Source organism: Erpetoichthys calabaricus, chromosome 10 (genome assembly GCF_900747795.2).
Source record: "Erpetoichthys calabaricus chromosome 10, fErpCal1.3, whole genome shotgun sequence".
Classification (NCBI taxonomy): domain Eukaryota; kingdom Metazoa; phylum Chordata; class Cladistia; order Polypteriformes; family Polypteridae; genus Erpetoichthys; species Erpetoichthys calabaricus.
The window spans coordinates 52,722,283-52,735,937 of NC_041403.2; the positions used below are offsets into that span (position 1 = coordinate 52,722,283).

The 13,655-nt window shown below is 36.7% G+C and overlaps 1 protein-coding gene across 3 annotated transcripts in view; it reads right to left on the reverse strand.

The window, feature by feature from the left end:
- tnni3k (TNNI3 interacting kinase) overlaps positions 1 to 13,655 on the reverse strand; it is a 106,124-nt gene that overhangs the window by 46,218 nt on the left and 46,251 nt on the right. For all 3 annotated transcript variants that reach the window (XM_051932946.1, XM_051932947.1, XM_051932945.1), the window contains exons 18-20: positions 9,079 to 9,131; positions 3,667 to 3,719; positions 2,609 to 2,741 (exon numbers count right to left, since the gene is read on the reverse strand). In XM_051932946.1, coding sequence (XP_051788906.1) covers positions 2,609 to 2,741; positions 3,667 to 3,719; positions 9,079 to 9,131 — 239 coding nt within the window. The remainder of the gene's footprint in view (positions 1 to 2,608; positions 2,742 to 3,666; positions 3,720 to 9,078; positions 9,132 to 13,655) is intronic.

Consider the following 13,655-nt stretch of genomic DNA (forward strand, 5'->3'; position numbering starts at 1 on the left):
GACTTGCTCTATTTGAACATCACTGCCTTTAAATGTAAACCTGCAGTACAACTGAGCAGATCTCACCACATCTTATGCCCTCCTACAAGCCTACAGCGTGATTGACAGCAGCAGCAGCTCTCTTATATGAGCTTCTTCTATGTGTATAAGGGGGTTATTTTTAGTTTATATATGTATATGTATATAAATAAAGTATATATATATATATATATATATATATATATCTATCATCTATTTTCTTTCTTCCTATATCAATGTTAATGAACATCAATTAAAATTTGTAAAACAAATTGCAAAAAAAAAAAAATGTAACGGAGCCCTTTGGGGCTAAATAAAATAAAACACTGTAAAGGGGAGCCTTCATTTGGGTTTGCCACTGTTTGGTGTGTCCTATAGGCTGTGGTGGGCTTGACGTCTGCCACATTGTTGCTCACATTTATATCAGTGACTCTACAGAATTACACTGCATATTGAAGTGATCATATCAGCTCCCGGCTTACTATCTGTAAGATCACTTTCATGACTCATAACTGCAGTATTTATGACTTGTTCAAATCACTGTTAATATATATTTTGTTTTAAATATCAGGAAGAGTTTTCAGCAAAACCATGTTTTTTGATTCTCTCTGTTTTATAACTGTAATACTAGCAGGTGAAGTCACTTGCTTGGGGTCATGCAGTGAATCTGTGGTGCAGACTGAATTACAATCCTTGAATTTTAAATTCCAAAACCTTGATAACAGGTCCACACAGCTTGCTAATTTTTTTTTCATTGAAGATTGTGTTATTCACACTTCACACCTACTCACAGCAACAAAGTCAAACCAGTAGACAGTTATGGTGGGGTGGGGGCCTCAGTGGCAGGTGTCATGCCCAGGTCAATAAAAAGTTTTCTGTTCACTACGGTGTCTACCTTCTCTCTTTTCTTATGTTTGTTTTTGATTCAAGTATCATTACACTATTAATCCTAGCCTAGAGAGAGCTTTGCCACTCCGATACACAAATGTTTAACACTCTCTCTGAATAAAATACAATAGAATAGAAAGTCTTTAAAGTCATTGTAAAAAAATTACAACAAAATGACTAGCGCCACTCCAGCTGGGTATAAAAAAGCAAACAACACTACTTTTGTGGAAAAAAAAAAAAAACTACAACACATAAGAACAACAACATAAAAATAATAGATATAAAAAATGTTATTGCACTAAAGGATATTGCACACTTAACCCAGTTTATAGATATAGGTATATTACAATATATGTAAAATAAAATATATATTTAAAAAGAAATGAGATCAAAATGAAACCAATAGAAACACAATAAATTTGCTTATTTTTGTTCACTGTATTTATGGCCATAGGAAAGAAACCATTTCTGAATCTGTTGGTTGGTGCTTTCCAAGATCTATAATACCAACCAGAGGGCAACACATCAAAGAGGTGGTGACCAGGGTGTGAAGGATCCTTAATGATATTTGTGGCTCTGGTGAGATAGCGAGAGCTGGTAATGTCTACTAGGGAGGGCAGACAACAGCCTGTGATTTTTTGTTGGTAACAGGGAATAGGGAGAAAAATGGAAAGTGTATGTGACAGTACTGCCTCATTTTGACTCCAGGAAATCCTCTTTTCCCTGTCAGTCCAAGCCAGTTCAGCTACACTCTTACACTGGACAGGGAGTACTTCAGTACATCCAATGGCAACACAAAACCTCCATACTTTGGCATCTTCATTCTCTAGTCTCCAATTAGCAGACTATATAGCACAAAATAAAAAAAAGATCTGCTTTCTCTTGCTATGCTTCATTAATTATTCCCAGTATTAACACTGCTTCTTGTATTTTGTTATTCAACTGGCACCTTGGCATCAAAATTGAGAAGTAGGTAACCTGGTCAGCTTTACAGACCCAAAAACCCAATTGTTTATTAGAACATGATAATTACAGCAGGTGAATATAAAATCTAACATTCTAATTTAAAAAAATAAATAAATAACAACAACCTGATGCAGGCATATCCTCTATCATGAAGTAGCTGATCTCTAAGATCTTGCCTTCTCCACTTTGGCAATTTAAGATGAATAGAATCTATTTTGCATTTGGCAAACATAATTTGCTTTATGCAAAAATGAAAATGTGTAGAAAAAAACTAAAAAGCAGAGGATGGTCTGTACCCAGAGTGCTTCTTCATTTGCTTCATAACATGTATTTAAAATTCACAGTACTGTAGGCATATGCAGTGTTGACTCATGAATATCAATGTCAGTGGCTTTAGTGAATTTGTCCTGGTCTACCAACAGCTACAAAGAAAAGGTGAGAGAAGTAAACTTTAAAATTTTTTTTTTTGCCTGTAGGTGTTCATATGAAAATTGTAACTTGAACACCGATTTGCATAGCCAGCCCTAATGAAGAAAGAAAGAAAGAAAGAAAGAAAGAAAGAAAGAAAGAAAGAAAGAAAGAAAGAAAGAAAGAAATCAATGTATACATTTTCAAACCTGTTTAGTTCAGGGTCAAGGGTTATTAAAATTTATGTCACATTTAAATTGCTTCTGTACAGTACAAAGAAAAAAGCAATAATTTAGGGAGGACATTGTAATTTGGTTTTGTTTCTTACCTGGTTTCAAGTGTGCAAATGGAATTTCTCCCGTTAACAGCTCCCAGAGACAAAGGGCGTAACTGAACATATCAGCTTTGACAGTGTAGCGGGTACACTGTGTGAAAACCTCTGGGGCCATCCATCGCAGGTTCTGTGGATTCAGAAGAGAGGAGAATTACTACGGCTCATTATAATCACTCTTTGACTACAGGCATTGCTCCCCAATTACTTAAAAACAAATGTTTGCCCTGTCTGTAAACTTTGTATTGGCCTTACAGTATGGTACAGTGCAAAAACTGAGACATGACTATGTGAAACTAACACTGCCTACAATTCAGCCTTTTTAATTTCTCTTTTCAAGAAAGCGAGTCTTGTTTGACAGTAATATTTTATTTATCTTGGATTATTGATGTTAGTATTTAAAACATATAAACAAAAATAAAACACAGTTCTTGTGCTTTTCAAATGTGTTTTATACACTCCCTACCTCTAACAACACTATGTGACCAGACTGGGCCACCAGAGTGTATCTGGCAGTTAAACGTCATCAGCTGAGTGACAACATCAACAATGTGATCACAGAGATTTTTAGATATGAGATTTGATGAGAACTATAATAAACGTTCAGAGATTTTAGTTACTACAAAAGCATAGTCAAACGCAGCTTAGAATAGTAAGATAAAAGATTGACTGCCAGGTTTAATGGATAACAATAAATTCAAAGTCAAAGACAACCTAACATGACAAGTGCTCAAGACCAAATTTTTCATTAAAGTCTTTCCTTTGTCTAAGTGGTTATTTAATGTGTGAAGCCATCGCTTATAAATAAAAAAGGCTGTCATGATGTCACAGGTGACATGACATGGACATCACATGCCTAACAAAGATCATTAGAGTAATAGTGTCCCAGAGCTGTAAAATGGTGGCTTCCATGAAAAATGAAGCACACAAAATTGCAGCCCCTGAAGAAATAAATGCACAAAAAAGCCCAAATAATGTCACTGAAATAACTGTACATACAAGAATGACAAATAATTTTCATCACTCTGACAATCAAGAGCCAAAATGAAACAAACCCCTGGCTGTTTCGTCATGTTGTCCTCGTCCATAGACAGAAGGAATCTGGATTCTTAAAAAGAAAATGAAAGAAATGAAAGAGAAGTAGTATGTCAGTTAAAAGTAGAGTGACCACCTCGTGATCAGCTAATTTCAGAACATCAACATTAAAAAAATCAGACCACCACAATAAAAAAAAAAAAAAAACTGGATTTTTTTCATTGGTACATCAGATTACCAAATACCTCGTAATAATAATGTATGAACATGTCCCTTCTTGGTTATTATCTGTATTCTGTATATCTTCACATATCAATTATTAAAAAAGGTAGGTTGAATAAATTAGATACACCAAGGTTGGTAAGTAAAACATTTACGCATTAGTGCTGCGATCCAGTACAATGCTTTTTAACATCATTCAGTCTGCCATTGAGAGATATCAAAAGATTTTCTACACAAATTGCAAAAATGTTTGTAATACGAGGAATAATATTTCTTTATAAAATCATATTTTTGCTGTCATTCTTCTCTATAAACACAAATTCTTTTCATTTTCTTTCTCTTTTTTAATCTTCATCCCTCTCAGACATGCCCCTTTCAATTCAAACAAATAAATGATTAATTAAATCAAAAGAGTATTATTTTAAAATTTTCAGTTACAATAAAACAAATATCTTCTGAAAAATGATACACAATCACTGTATTCAGAAATGTGTGTGCATAGCTCCATTTCTAGCTGCCTGCTACAATTGCAACTGAACTGACTGGATGACTCACAGAGATCTCAACTGTTTATTATCACTTTACAATCCCACACTAAACATTTTTATAGTCATGTTTTTTGTATACTTTTGGATTTTGACCCATTGAGATTCAAATTCTGATGTTTATTTTATGTGTAGAGTTATGACTACAAAATTAAATTTCATTGGTGTCTTCTTTTTCTTGATGTATGTGATGCCTGTTTTGAGATTGCATGACATCACGCCAGAGATGTAATGGAAGTTGCCCTGTGAATATGACGGTGATCACATTATGACTTACCCCTGCAAGGACAACTCTCTTCTCAAAGTCTTTAGTGTCAGTTACCTCCTTTTTCAAGTAGGCTCTAGCACTAGGACTGTGTATTTGTTTTTAATTTTGCTTTGCTTTCATTTTATCCCTTTTTTCCTGGTGAGTGTTGTAAAAGCCAGCCCTGACACAGACAGACATAGGACACAAGTTCAAAGCACACAGGGCTTTTATTTTCTTGTATACCTTGTGGGCAACGCCTTTCCCATTCCCACAGGCTCAACAGAGTCCAGCACAAGCACAAACTTTACAATAAGTCTTTTTTTCTCTCTTATTTCTCCACTCTCCCTCCTGAAAGCTTCGTCTTCCTCCTCCAGACTCTGGCTCTCTGAGTGGTGGCTGCTGGCTCCTTTTATAAGGCACCCAGAAGTGCTCCAGGTGCTTGATGACCTATTTCCAGCAGCACTTCCAGGGTGTGGCAGAAGAACTGTTCTGTAGGGCTCAGCAGCAGCTACAGCGCCCCCTGGCGGTGCCCACAGATCTCAACAGGGCTGCACCAAACTCCAACTCCCATGAAGTCTTGCGGGAGTCCTAGGCACTGCTGCAACCCAGGGGGCTGCCATCAAGCGTTCTGGGGGAGGTATGGCTTGCTGTCCTGGTCCATACAGTGAAGAGGCATCCCGGCCATCTGTGACGGTGTGTTAAAAGGAAATCAATATAAAATACCTACTTATCAGCTCATTTCTACTCGGGTTGATTCTTAGCATGAAACATCCACAGCACGGCAGCCTGTCTAAATGGTCAGAATCTCAAGAAATGACGCAGACAACAACAAAACAAGAAGTCTACGGGAGGCCATGAATGAAACAACCTTCAAACTGCATTCTCTCCTTTTGTTTTTGGTTTGGCTTGACCTTAGAGTTTCGACCCCTTTTTGATTATGTCCTTGTTTTCATTATTATCTCCTGATATTTTAAAGTGTTAACAATAATCCCTCGACACTCCACTGTGTCCTTAACAGATGGCTTGTAAAAATTATTCTATTGGCTTTTGAAACTCTCACTCATATCTCTGAGTCACACCGATTAATTTTGATTTATTCAAATGACTGCTCAATAAGCGTTTTCAGTGGATCAAATACACCGCAATGGTCAGAGAAATGGCAACTTGGCTTCAAAATGTAGATCAGAATATTAGCACATATTTGAAAGGAAATCTAAATTCATTCATTACTGTATTCTAACACTGCTGCCCATTTTATTTAAGATCAATTATGAAAATGTTGTCAGAGTTTTAGAATACTTAATGGTTTGACAGAATTGCATGTCTGTCTTCTACTGACCTATGTTCTTAATCTCTTAGATCATTCAGTGTACTGCTCTACTTAGAATGAAGCAACAAGAAGAGAGTTGTGAGATAGTATTTTGGCTACATGTTTGACATAAACCCCAAATTAATCCACATTATTGTTAGAATTGTCTGTACAGTATTGTTGTTGTATCTTTTGTTTATAAGCTATTGAAATTAATGTGTCCTGACAGATGAAAGAAGCAGGAAAAAATTCTCAGCATGCCAAAATAGACCTCTAGCAGTTCAGCCACCTGCCTCTTTAAATCTTCCCTGCCTCAAAAATTGCCTAAAAAGTATTGGAAGATGGATGTATGCATGTGAAGGTGAAAACTGGGAGAATAAAACACATGATAAAATCAGAAAGAGAACTTTAAATCAAACTCAAAGATGGAGGATAAAAGTGTAATAATCGAAAGTTACAAAAACAAAATCGCACAAAGTTTTAAAGAGTTAAACGCATTCTTGGATGACTAGGAAATGCCTGGTGCTGACCTTTTATTTCATTGCAGCAATAAAAGTAGGACAACCATAAACAAAATAATTGTGCCTGTAAAAAACAAAACTGGGTTGAAGCAATTCACAAAATTATTTTAACAATTTTAATTACATTTTAAATTAAAACAAAAAAAAAGTTCCAGGATGCTTCAAAACTCATAATAAGAATGAAAGAGACTAGAAAAGCACAAAATTTATTTAGAAAAAAGAATTGCAACCAACTTATCCACCTCAATATCTGTGTGACTGTGTGTCCATTTGGATGCTATGTCTCCATTATATGCCATTTGGCATGGGATTCATAAAAGCGTTGCTATTGTTTGTGATGCACCGACTGTTGGAATGAAAGCTCAGCTAGTTCATAATAAAATGTAATTTAAAAAATCAATAATAATAAAAAAGCAGTGAAATGTTATGTTGATTGAGTTTATTTTCTTTTTTCTCCTTTTTAAACTATTTTATTGTTTTTATTTGAAGACATTCCATACAATCAAGTCAAACTTAACAAACAAGAGTTCAACCCGCACCTGAGAGAAAGAGAGGAGAGCCAACAGCCAGAAGAAATCTTTAAAAACAACAAAGAAAGGATAATGTCCTTCTCCTCAACATAAATCCTTATTCTAAGATTTAATTAATTACTACTTGCCATATTTAAAAAAATGTTTTGAACAGATTCACTAAGTGAGAATTTATTTTTTTCCAATTTCAAATAGTATATAACATCATCAGTTACCCACTGACTTAAAAAAGGATTCTTCCACTTGAGCAAGATAAGTCTACATGCTAATGGTGTTGTAAAGGTATTTACAGTTTGTTTGCCCTTCTCCACTTTAACCCCATCTGGAAGTCCACCAAACACAGCTGTTAATGGGTTAGGAGGGATTGTGACACCAAGGCTGTCTGATTGGCATTTAAAGATTATGCTCCAGAATGAAGTTAGTTTGGTGCACATCCAGAACATGTGACCCAGTGAGACTTGAGCTCAATTGCAGTGTTCACAGGTTGAATCTTGCTCTGGATACATTTTGGACAATTTTAATAAATGGGCTTGATAAATAATTAAGTTGAATAATTGAATGCTTTCCGCATATGGAGCTGGAGCGTATTCTATGCATGGCTGTCTTCTTCTCCTTTTCAGAGATGTTAAGTGAAAGATCCTTTCCACACCGCACTATAGGATCTTTGAAAGGAAGGGACTTTAAAACGTTTTTATATATTACGGAGGTGCTGTCTGAGTCTTCAAGACTGTATTTCCTCTGGAATAGAAATGGTTGGGAGGTGAGAGAAATTAGGTAGGTTACTTTTAGCAAAGTTTCTGATTTGAAAGTAGTGGAAAAATTGTGTTGATGGGAAGTTGCATTTGAAGCGTAATTGTTCATAGGATGCAAGTACTTTACCTAATATAGCGCTGTAATTGTTTTAATCCTGGACATTTTCCGAACTATTGGAAATATTGTGCTGGTTTGAGAGGGCTGAAAGAAGTGATTATCATGGAAAGGTGCAACAGACAAGAACTTCTCTGCCTTAAATTGCTTCTTGCATTGGTTCCATATTTTGTGTGATTGATGGACAATTGGATTATTAGCATATATATCATATAACATATATAATGTTTTATTATAAAAAATATATTATCATTATGTGTATACCTTTTTTACACCATCGCTTTGCTTTTTGTTTTGGATCATGGCAGCTGCCATTTTGTGTTTTTATTTTTTCAAGAGCCCCAGCTATCAGTCACAGTATTGATGGTTTGATGACCAGGGCCGTCTTAATAACATTATAGACCCCCAGGCAAAGTAGCACATTGACGCCCCTGTTTTGATAGCAAAACAGGAACATACCTAGGCCTCAGAAACATTGTGGAGCCTCATGGTCCTAGAGCCCCCAGCCAATGCCCATTGTGCTCATATGTTAAGATGTCACACACCAGACACTGTTTAAGAATGCAGAAGTCTACTCCCGTCACTTATGTCTTGGGATGAATAACAAATCCTTGTAGTGCGTTTCATTTGTGATTCTGTTCCTCTTGGTGTGCCTGAAATACTTGCCTATTTTTTGAACAATGCCTTTTGATTAACTTTTGTTTTTTTTGTATTTTTTGGTATTCTGGTTTAGTGAGATCTCTGCCTTTGGCCCATGCATATTTTGACTAAGATTTTAAGGTTTAATTTTCCAATTTTTCTGACTAAGATTTTAAGGGTCAATTTTTCCATTTTCCTGACTAAGATTTTAAGGGTTATTGTCCAGTTTTTCTTACATTATTCTTAGTTTTGGTTATGTTTTATTCGTTCTTGAATTAAATGGCTACTATAATTATGTGTTTTTGTCCTAAACTGCCACCTCAGGAAAACCTCTACCTAGGATCAAACCTCAGCTTCCAGAGTCTCAGACTTTCTATGGAGTGAACACACATGACCTAACCATCTGATTTAAAGAAAATCTGTAAACCACCCAGGTAGGTGGCTTGTATGTGTTCAAAGTACCACAGTTGCAATATGTTGTGACCAGATACTAGAAGAGAATTTTTGAACTTCATTATTACAGAGAAAAAATTTGAACTTAGTAAGCAGTACCTCCAAAATCAGCAACCACAGCATGCCCATCTTCATACAGCAAAATATTATGGCTAGAATAAAAAAAAAACACACACACTTAAATAATAATTCAGACCAGTTTCCTTACCCACCAGTTTTTGAAACTGAAACCATCCAAAAAAGTAAGAGACAGTCTGCAAAAAAAGAAATTAATATAAAATACTTACTGTCAGCTCTTTTCTACTCCTACTACAGGGCTGATTCATAACATGAAACATCCACAGATTGGCACAGCGGCACATACCACTGTCTGTCTAAATGGCTCAAGAAAAGACACATACAGCAATAAAAAAAGAAGTCTGTGGGAGGCACGGATGAGACAATGCACAAACCTTTGTGGTAGAAGCAAGTCTACCTAGGGTTTGCATTGAAGCCATGTTGGTGTATACAAATCTACAGACCTCAAACCAGTTATTTCTGCTTGGACATCTTTCATTTTGAGTTCCTAAATGTGTAATTTGCACTTTCAATCCATGTCCACTTGGGTTTCTTCTCACAGTCCAAGATGTACTGTCCAGTCATATGTCATCTTCCAAATTTTGTGTGCATCATTCAAGAAGTGTTTTTTGTGCCCATTGCTGTCAATATGGTATCTGCTACTCCACAACTCTGAGATTATGGATGGATGATGAGTTTCAAGATAAAATGTCCTGAACCAATTTATTTTAATAGATTGTAGATGGACACAGTCCAGACCTACTAAATGCAAAGGAAGATATCAGCCTAAAATACTACAAGAATCTGTCACAGATTATACAAATGGGCACATCATACCACTTTAGACTAAACAAGTACCACAGACTGGGCTTCTTGGAGCTGCAGATGGAAACTGGATATGGGAACAACATGCAGAGTACAGACATACAGAGCCCTGGCTGGGATTTGAACTCAGGACTCTGTAGCTGTGAGATGGTTATAGTAACCAATTAGATTCCTTGAACAAATACTGTACATGCCTATAATTTTTTTCAATATAAATTAGTTAAGATTTATGCAAAAAATAATGTTCTGAGGAATGCTTTATGACTATTCAATTCCGAACATGTTACCTTGTATTGTGTAGTAACCACATTACCTGACAAAGACAGATAAAAGAATAAATTTAAAAGCACTTGGTATTTCTTGCCCTACATGCTCCTTCAGTGCCTTTCTTCGGTGTCCTCGCCCATCTGTACCTCTGAACCGGTACTCACTCTTTCCAGTGCATTCTCATTAAGCCTGCTACTTGGACTCTGCCATTTCTTCCTCACCTCCTGTCCGCTTTTATGCTCCCCATCTTTGAAGGCTACTCTCAACTTACCTCCTATATTTTGACTCTTGATCACAACACCAAAGTCAAACTGATCAATCAGATTGCTCAGAGAGTCCAGGCATGCATGCACACATGCGCACACACACAGACTGTATCGTTTTATCATATAGTAGATGATTGTTCACTAGTTAACATTTTGAAATGATTGTCATATGGGAACCTTTTGACAGTGGAATGCTCAGGGTCATTAAGCATGAGATGCCAACAGGGGACTCTGGGATTTTCAGGAGGAATTCATTCCTGATTGAAATGATTCTTGATTCCATGGTTCCACATCTCTGACTTTGGTTGGCTTTTCCAGAAGAATGTATATCTGGCTGCGGTTTCAGTGATGGATCCTTCATCAGCAAGATGAGTCTCACTGAAGGTACAGATGTCCACCTTGTAGCGCTGGAGCTCTGAGGCTACGTAGGCTGTTCTCCAAGGTGGTCGGTCAGTAGTGGTCGAATCCATGACTGGGCAGACATTCCAAGAAGTTAGGATAAGAGATTTTGTAGTTTTCCGACTGCGTGTACAGGGATGACTCACCAGGTGCAGGTCCTGGCCTAGTATAGATGGGACAAATGTTGTTTAGGACACCTTTTATTGTCCCCACCCCATCAGGGGTAGGCAGTGTTATCCTTGAAAAACGATGCAGAGTCATGCCGGCAGGACATGGACAAGGCACTTGTCCTGGGTGTGCCTCTGAACAGCCATCACACAAAAGCCACCATATGTGTGGGTTTCATACCAAGAGCAATACGCCATCACTCAAAAGTAGTTCTCTTCCTTTTGTTGGCCTTCACTGTAGCACTTTTATGCAGGAAAAAGGATGAAGAATATAGATGGAAGGAAGAGCAAGAGCAAATGAGCTGTTGATATTGGTGGTAGTGAGGGTGCATGGTCCTCAATCACACTACTTCACTTCCTGTCGACAATCCACGTGGCAAGCAAGGTGCAAGATGACAAGGTACGGCAGGAAGTTGCACCACTTTGGATGGACCTTTGGTGGGACGGGGTGTGAGTGGTTGAGTCAGTCTTAGTCAGGACCTCACTTCTGACGTTGCCACCATGTGTGGCCCTACCAGGAGTACACGACTCTCAATGGCATCGCTTAGGGGATCATTGGATCACACAAACCACTCTGTCACATTAAGGCAACAACTCAATGGAGGGTTCTCGCGGTAGTTAAGATTTTAAAACACAATTTTCTCCCTTCGCCCCCACATTCAATTTCACCCCAATCCTAAGCCTGCCCAATAAGACTATATTTATAATGACAGTGACAATACTATATTCCCATATTTAAGATTGTAATATGCAGTATATTCTGTAAAGTATTCATCAATTTTAAGGCTACTACTAACTTATTATGGAATGAAAATGAAACAGGCAAAGTGCAATGAAATGAGAATAAATTAATCTGCCTTTATTTTAAATAATACCTTTTAATGGTGAGCACCATGATGACAAAACTTGACCAAGCACGTTAAACTAAGTGAAAATCGCAAAGTAAAATATGATGAAGCAAAATAGAAAATTAAAATGCCAGAGCCCAAGATTACTGTGTGTATGAGTGTTAAGGTTTTTAATTATATTACCTTTTGTCTAACTGATGTAAGCAGGACGAGTTCATTTTAGTGTGCAGGGCTTCAAGGTTGCTCCATACTTGGAATGAAGTATCAAGTATCTCTATGTAACCTAATACAGGAGGATCTAATGTCCCATATATGGACATATTTGTAATAGATTAACGTGTTATGGGCTATATGCTATATAATATTAATATTCTCTTGGATATTCATACTCTGTAAAGACTTTGTCAAACAAAGGATTGTCCGCACAACCTTATAAGAATAACTCTGCTTGTATCTGTGTGCTCCAAAGGTATTTTTGTTAAATAAATTTCTTACATTTATATATTGCTGAAGTCTGAGGAACTGTTTTATGTACATTTGGTCAATAAATTATTCCGATCAGTGAGGAACAGGGGAAGTTTTAAATGTTTCTTAGAAACAAGCTGCTAGTGCGTCTTCGTTCAATATAACTGACACAAAGTTAATTGTTCTACTACAGGGAAGAGTTGCCTAATGGCCAAGGTGTTGGGCAGTAAAACACAAAAGTCTGCCAGGTTAATTCACCTACAATGAACTCACTATTTGAGCCTGAGTGAGTCACTTAACATATAGTAAAAGGCCTATAGAAATATTTGCACTATACTTGTGATATGGAAGAAAATGTCGGTGCAATCAACAAATATTATGAAAAACGTCTCCTAGACTGAATGTCGGTGTAGCAGAGCAGATATTACTAATTAAAGGCAGTCTTCACCTGTCTCATGACAGCCGCTAATTCACTGCCCATTATGTTGAAATGAGTCGCTTGTCTCATCATTTAAATGGTGTGCATCTAAAGAGCAGACTGAAATGCTGATAGAGTGATGAATTGATTAATTGATTGAACATAAGAGGAGACCATTCTGTCCATCAAGCTCGTTTGTTTAGCTAATAGCTAAGCTTTCCCAATATCTCCTCCAGACACTTCTTAAAGGGTTCTACTTCACTTATGTACATGTTTTAGTAGTTTGTTCCAGATTCCAGATTTCACAACTCTTTGAGTAAAATTGGACGCTTTACAAATTGTTCTATTCACATTGTTTACTGAGATCTGTCTGTACCTGGAACCTAAGAGGTGTCCATAGAAACACTTTGCTGTCAAAACTTATCAGAATAACACTTGCAAAAGCACTGGAATGGAGCATATTGTGACATGACCTGACTCAGTCCGATAAGCTGCTATAATAAAAGGTGTTTGCTGAAAAGAGGGAGGAAAGCTTTCAATAACCAACATCAGCCTCCACATTGACAAGCTACAGATTTGTAATTGTTTTCATTGTGGTGAACACTACTCATCAAGAAATAGACTTAAGTGTTTTCTTATAAAGCATACAAAAAAAAAAAACTTAAAAGAATAATGCGACACTATTCTGATTAAAAATGAAGCCAAACCAACTTTATTTTATTTATGTCTTGATTGTTATTGGGCAAGTGCACAGTGAAATGAATGAGTCTGCATGCTGGTCACTAGGAGAATTTCTTAATCTCCAGACGGACGCTGCAATGTTTTGTTTCAATGTGCCTGTACCTGAAGGTAAGCTATATTGTTTATGAGAACTGAGAGTTATTAAGCAAAGTGAATACTTAAAACAAGCTAAATTATATTATTGATATCCTATTATTTATTATTATCTTATTATTTTAAAAGT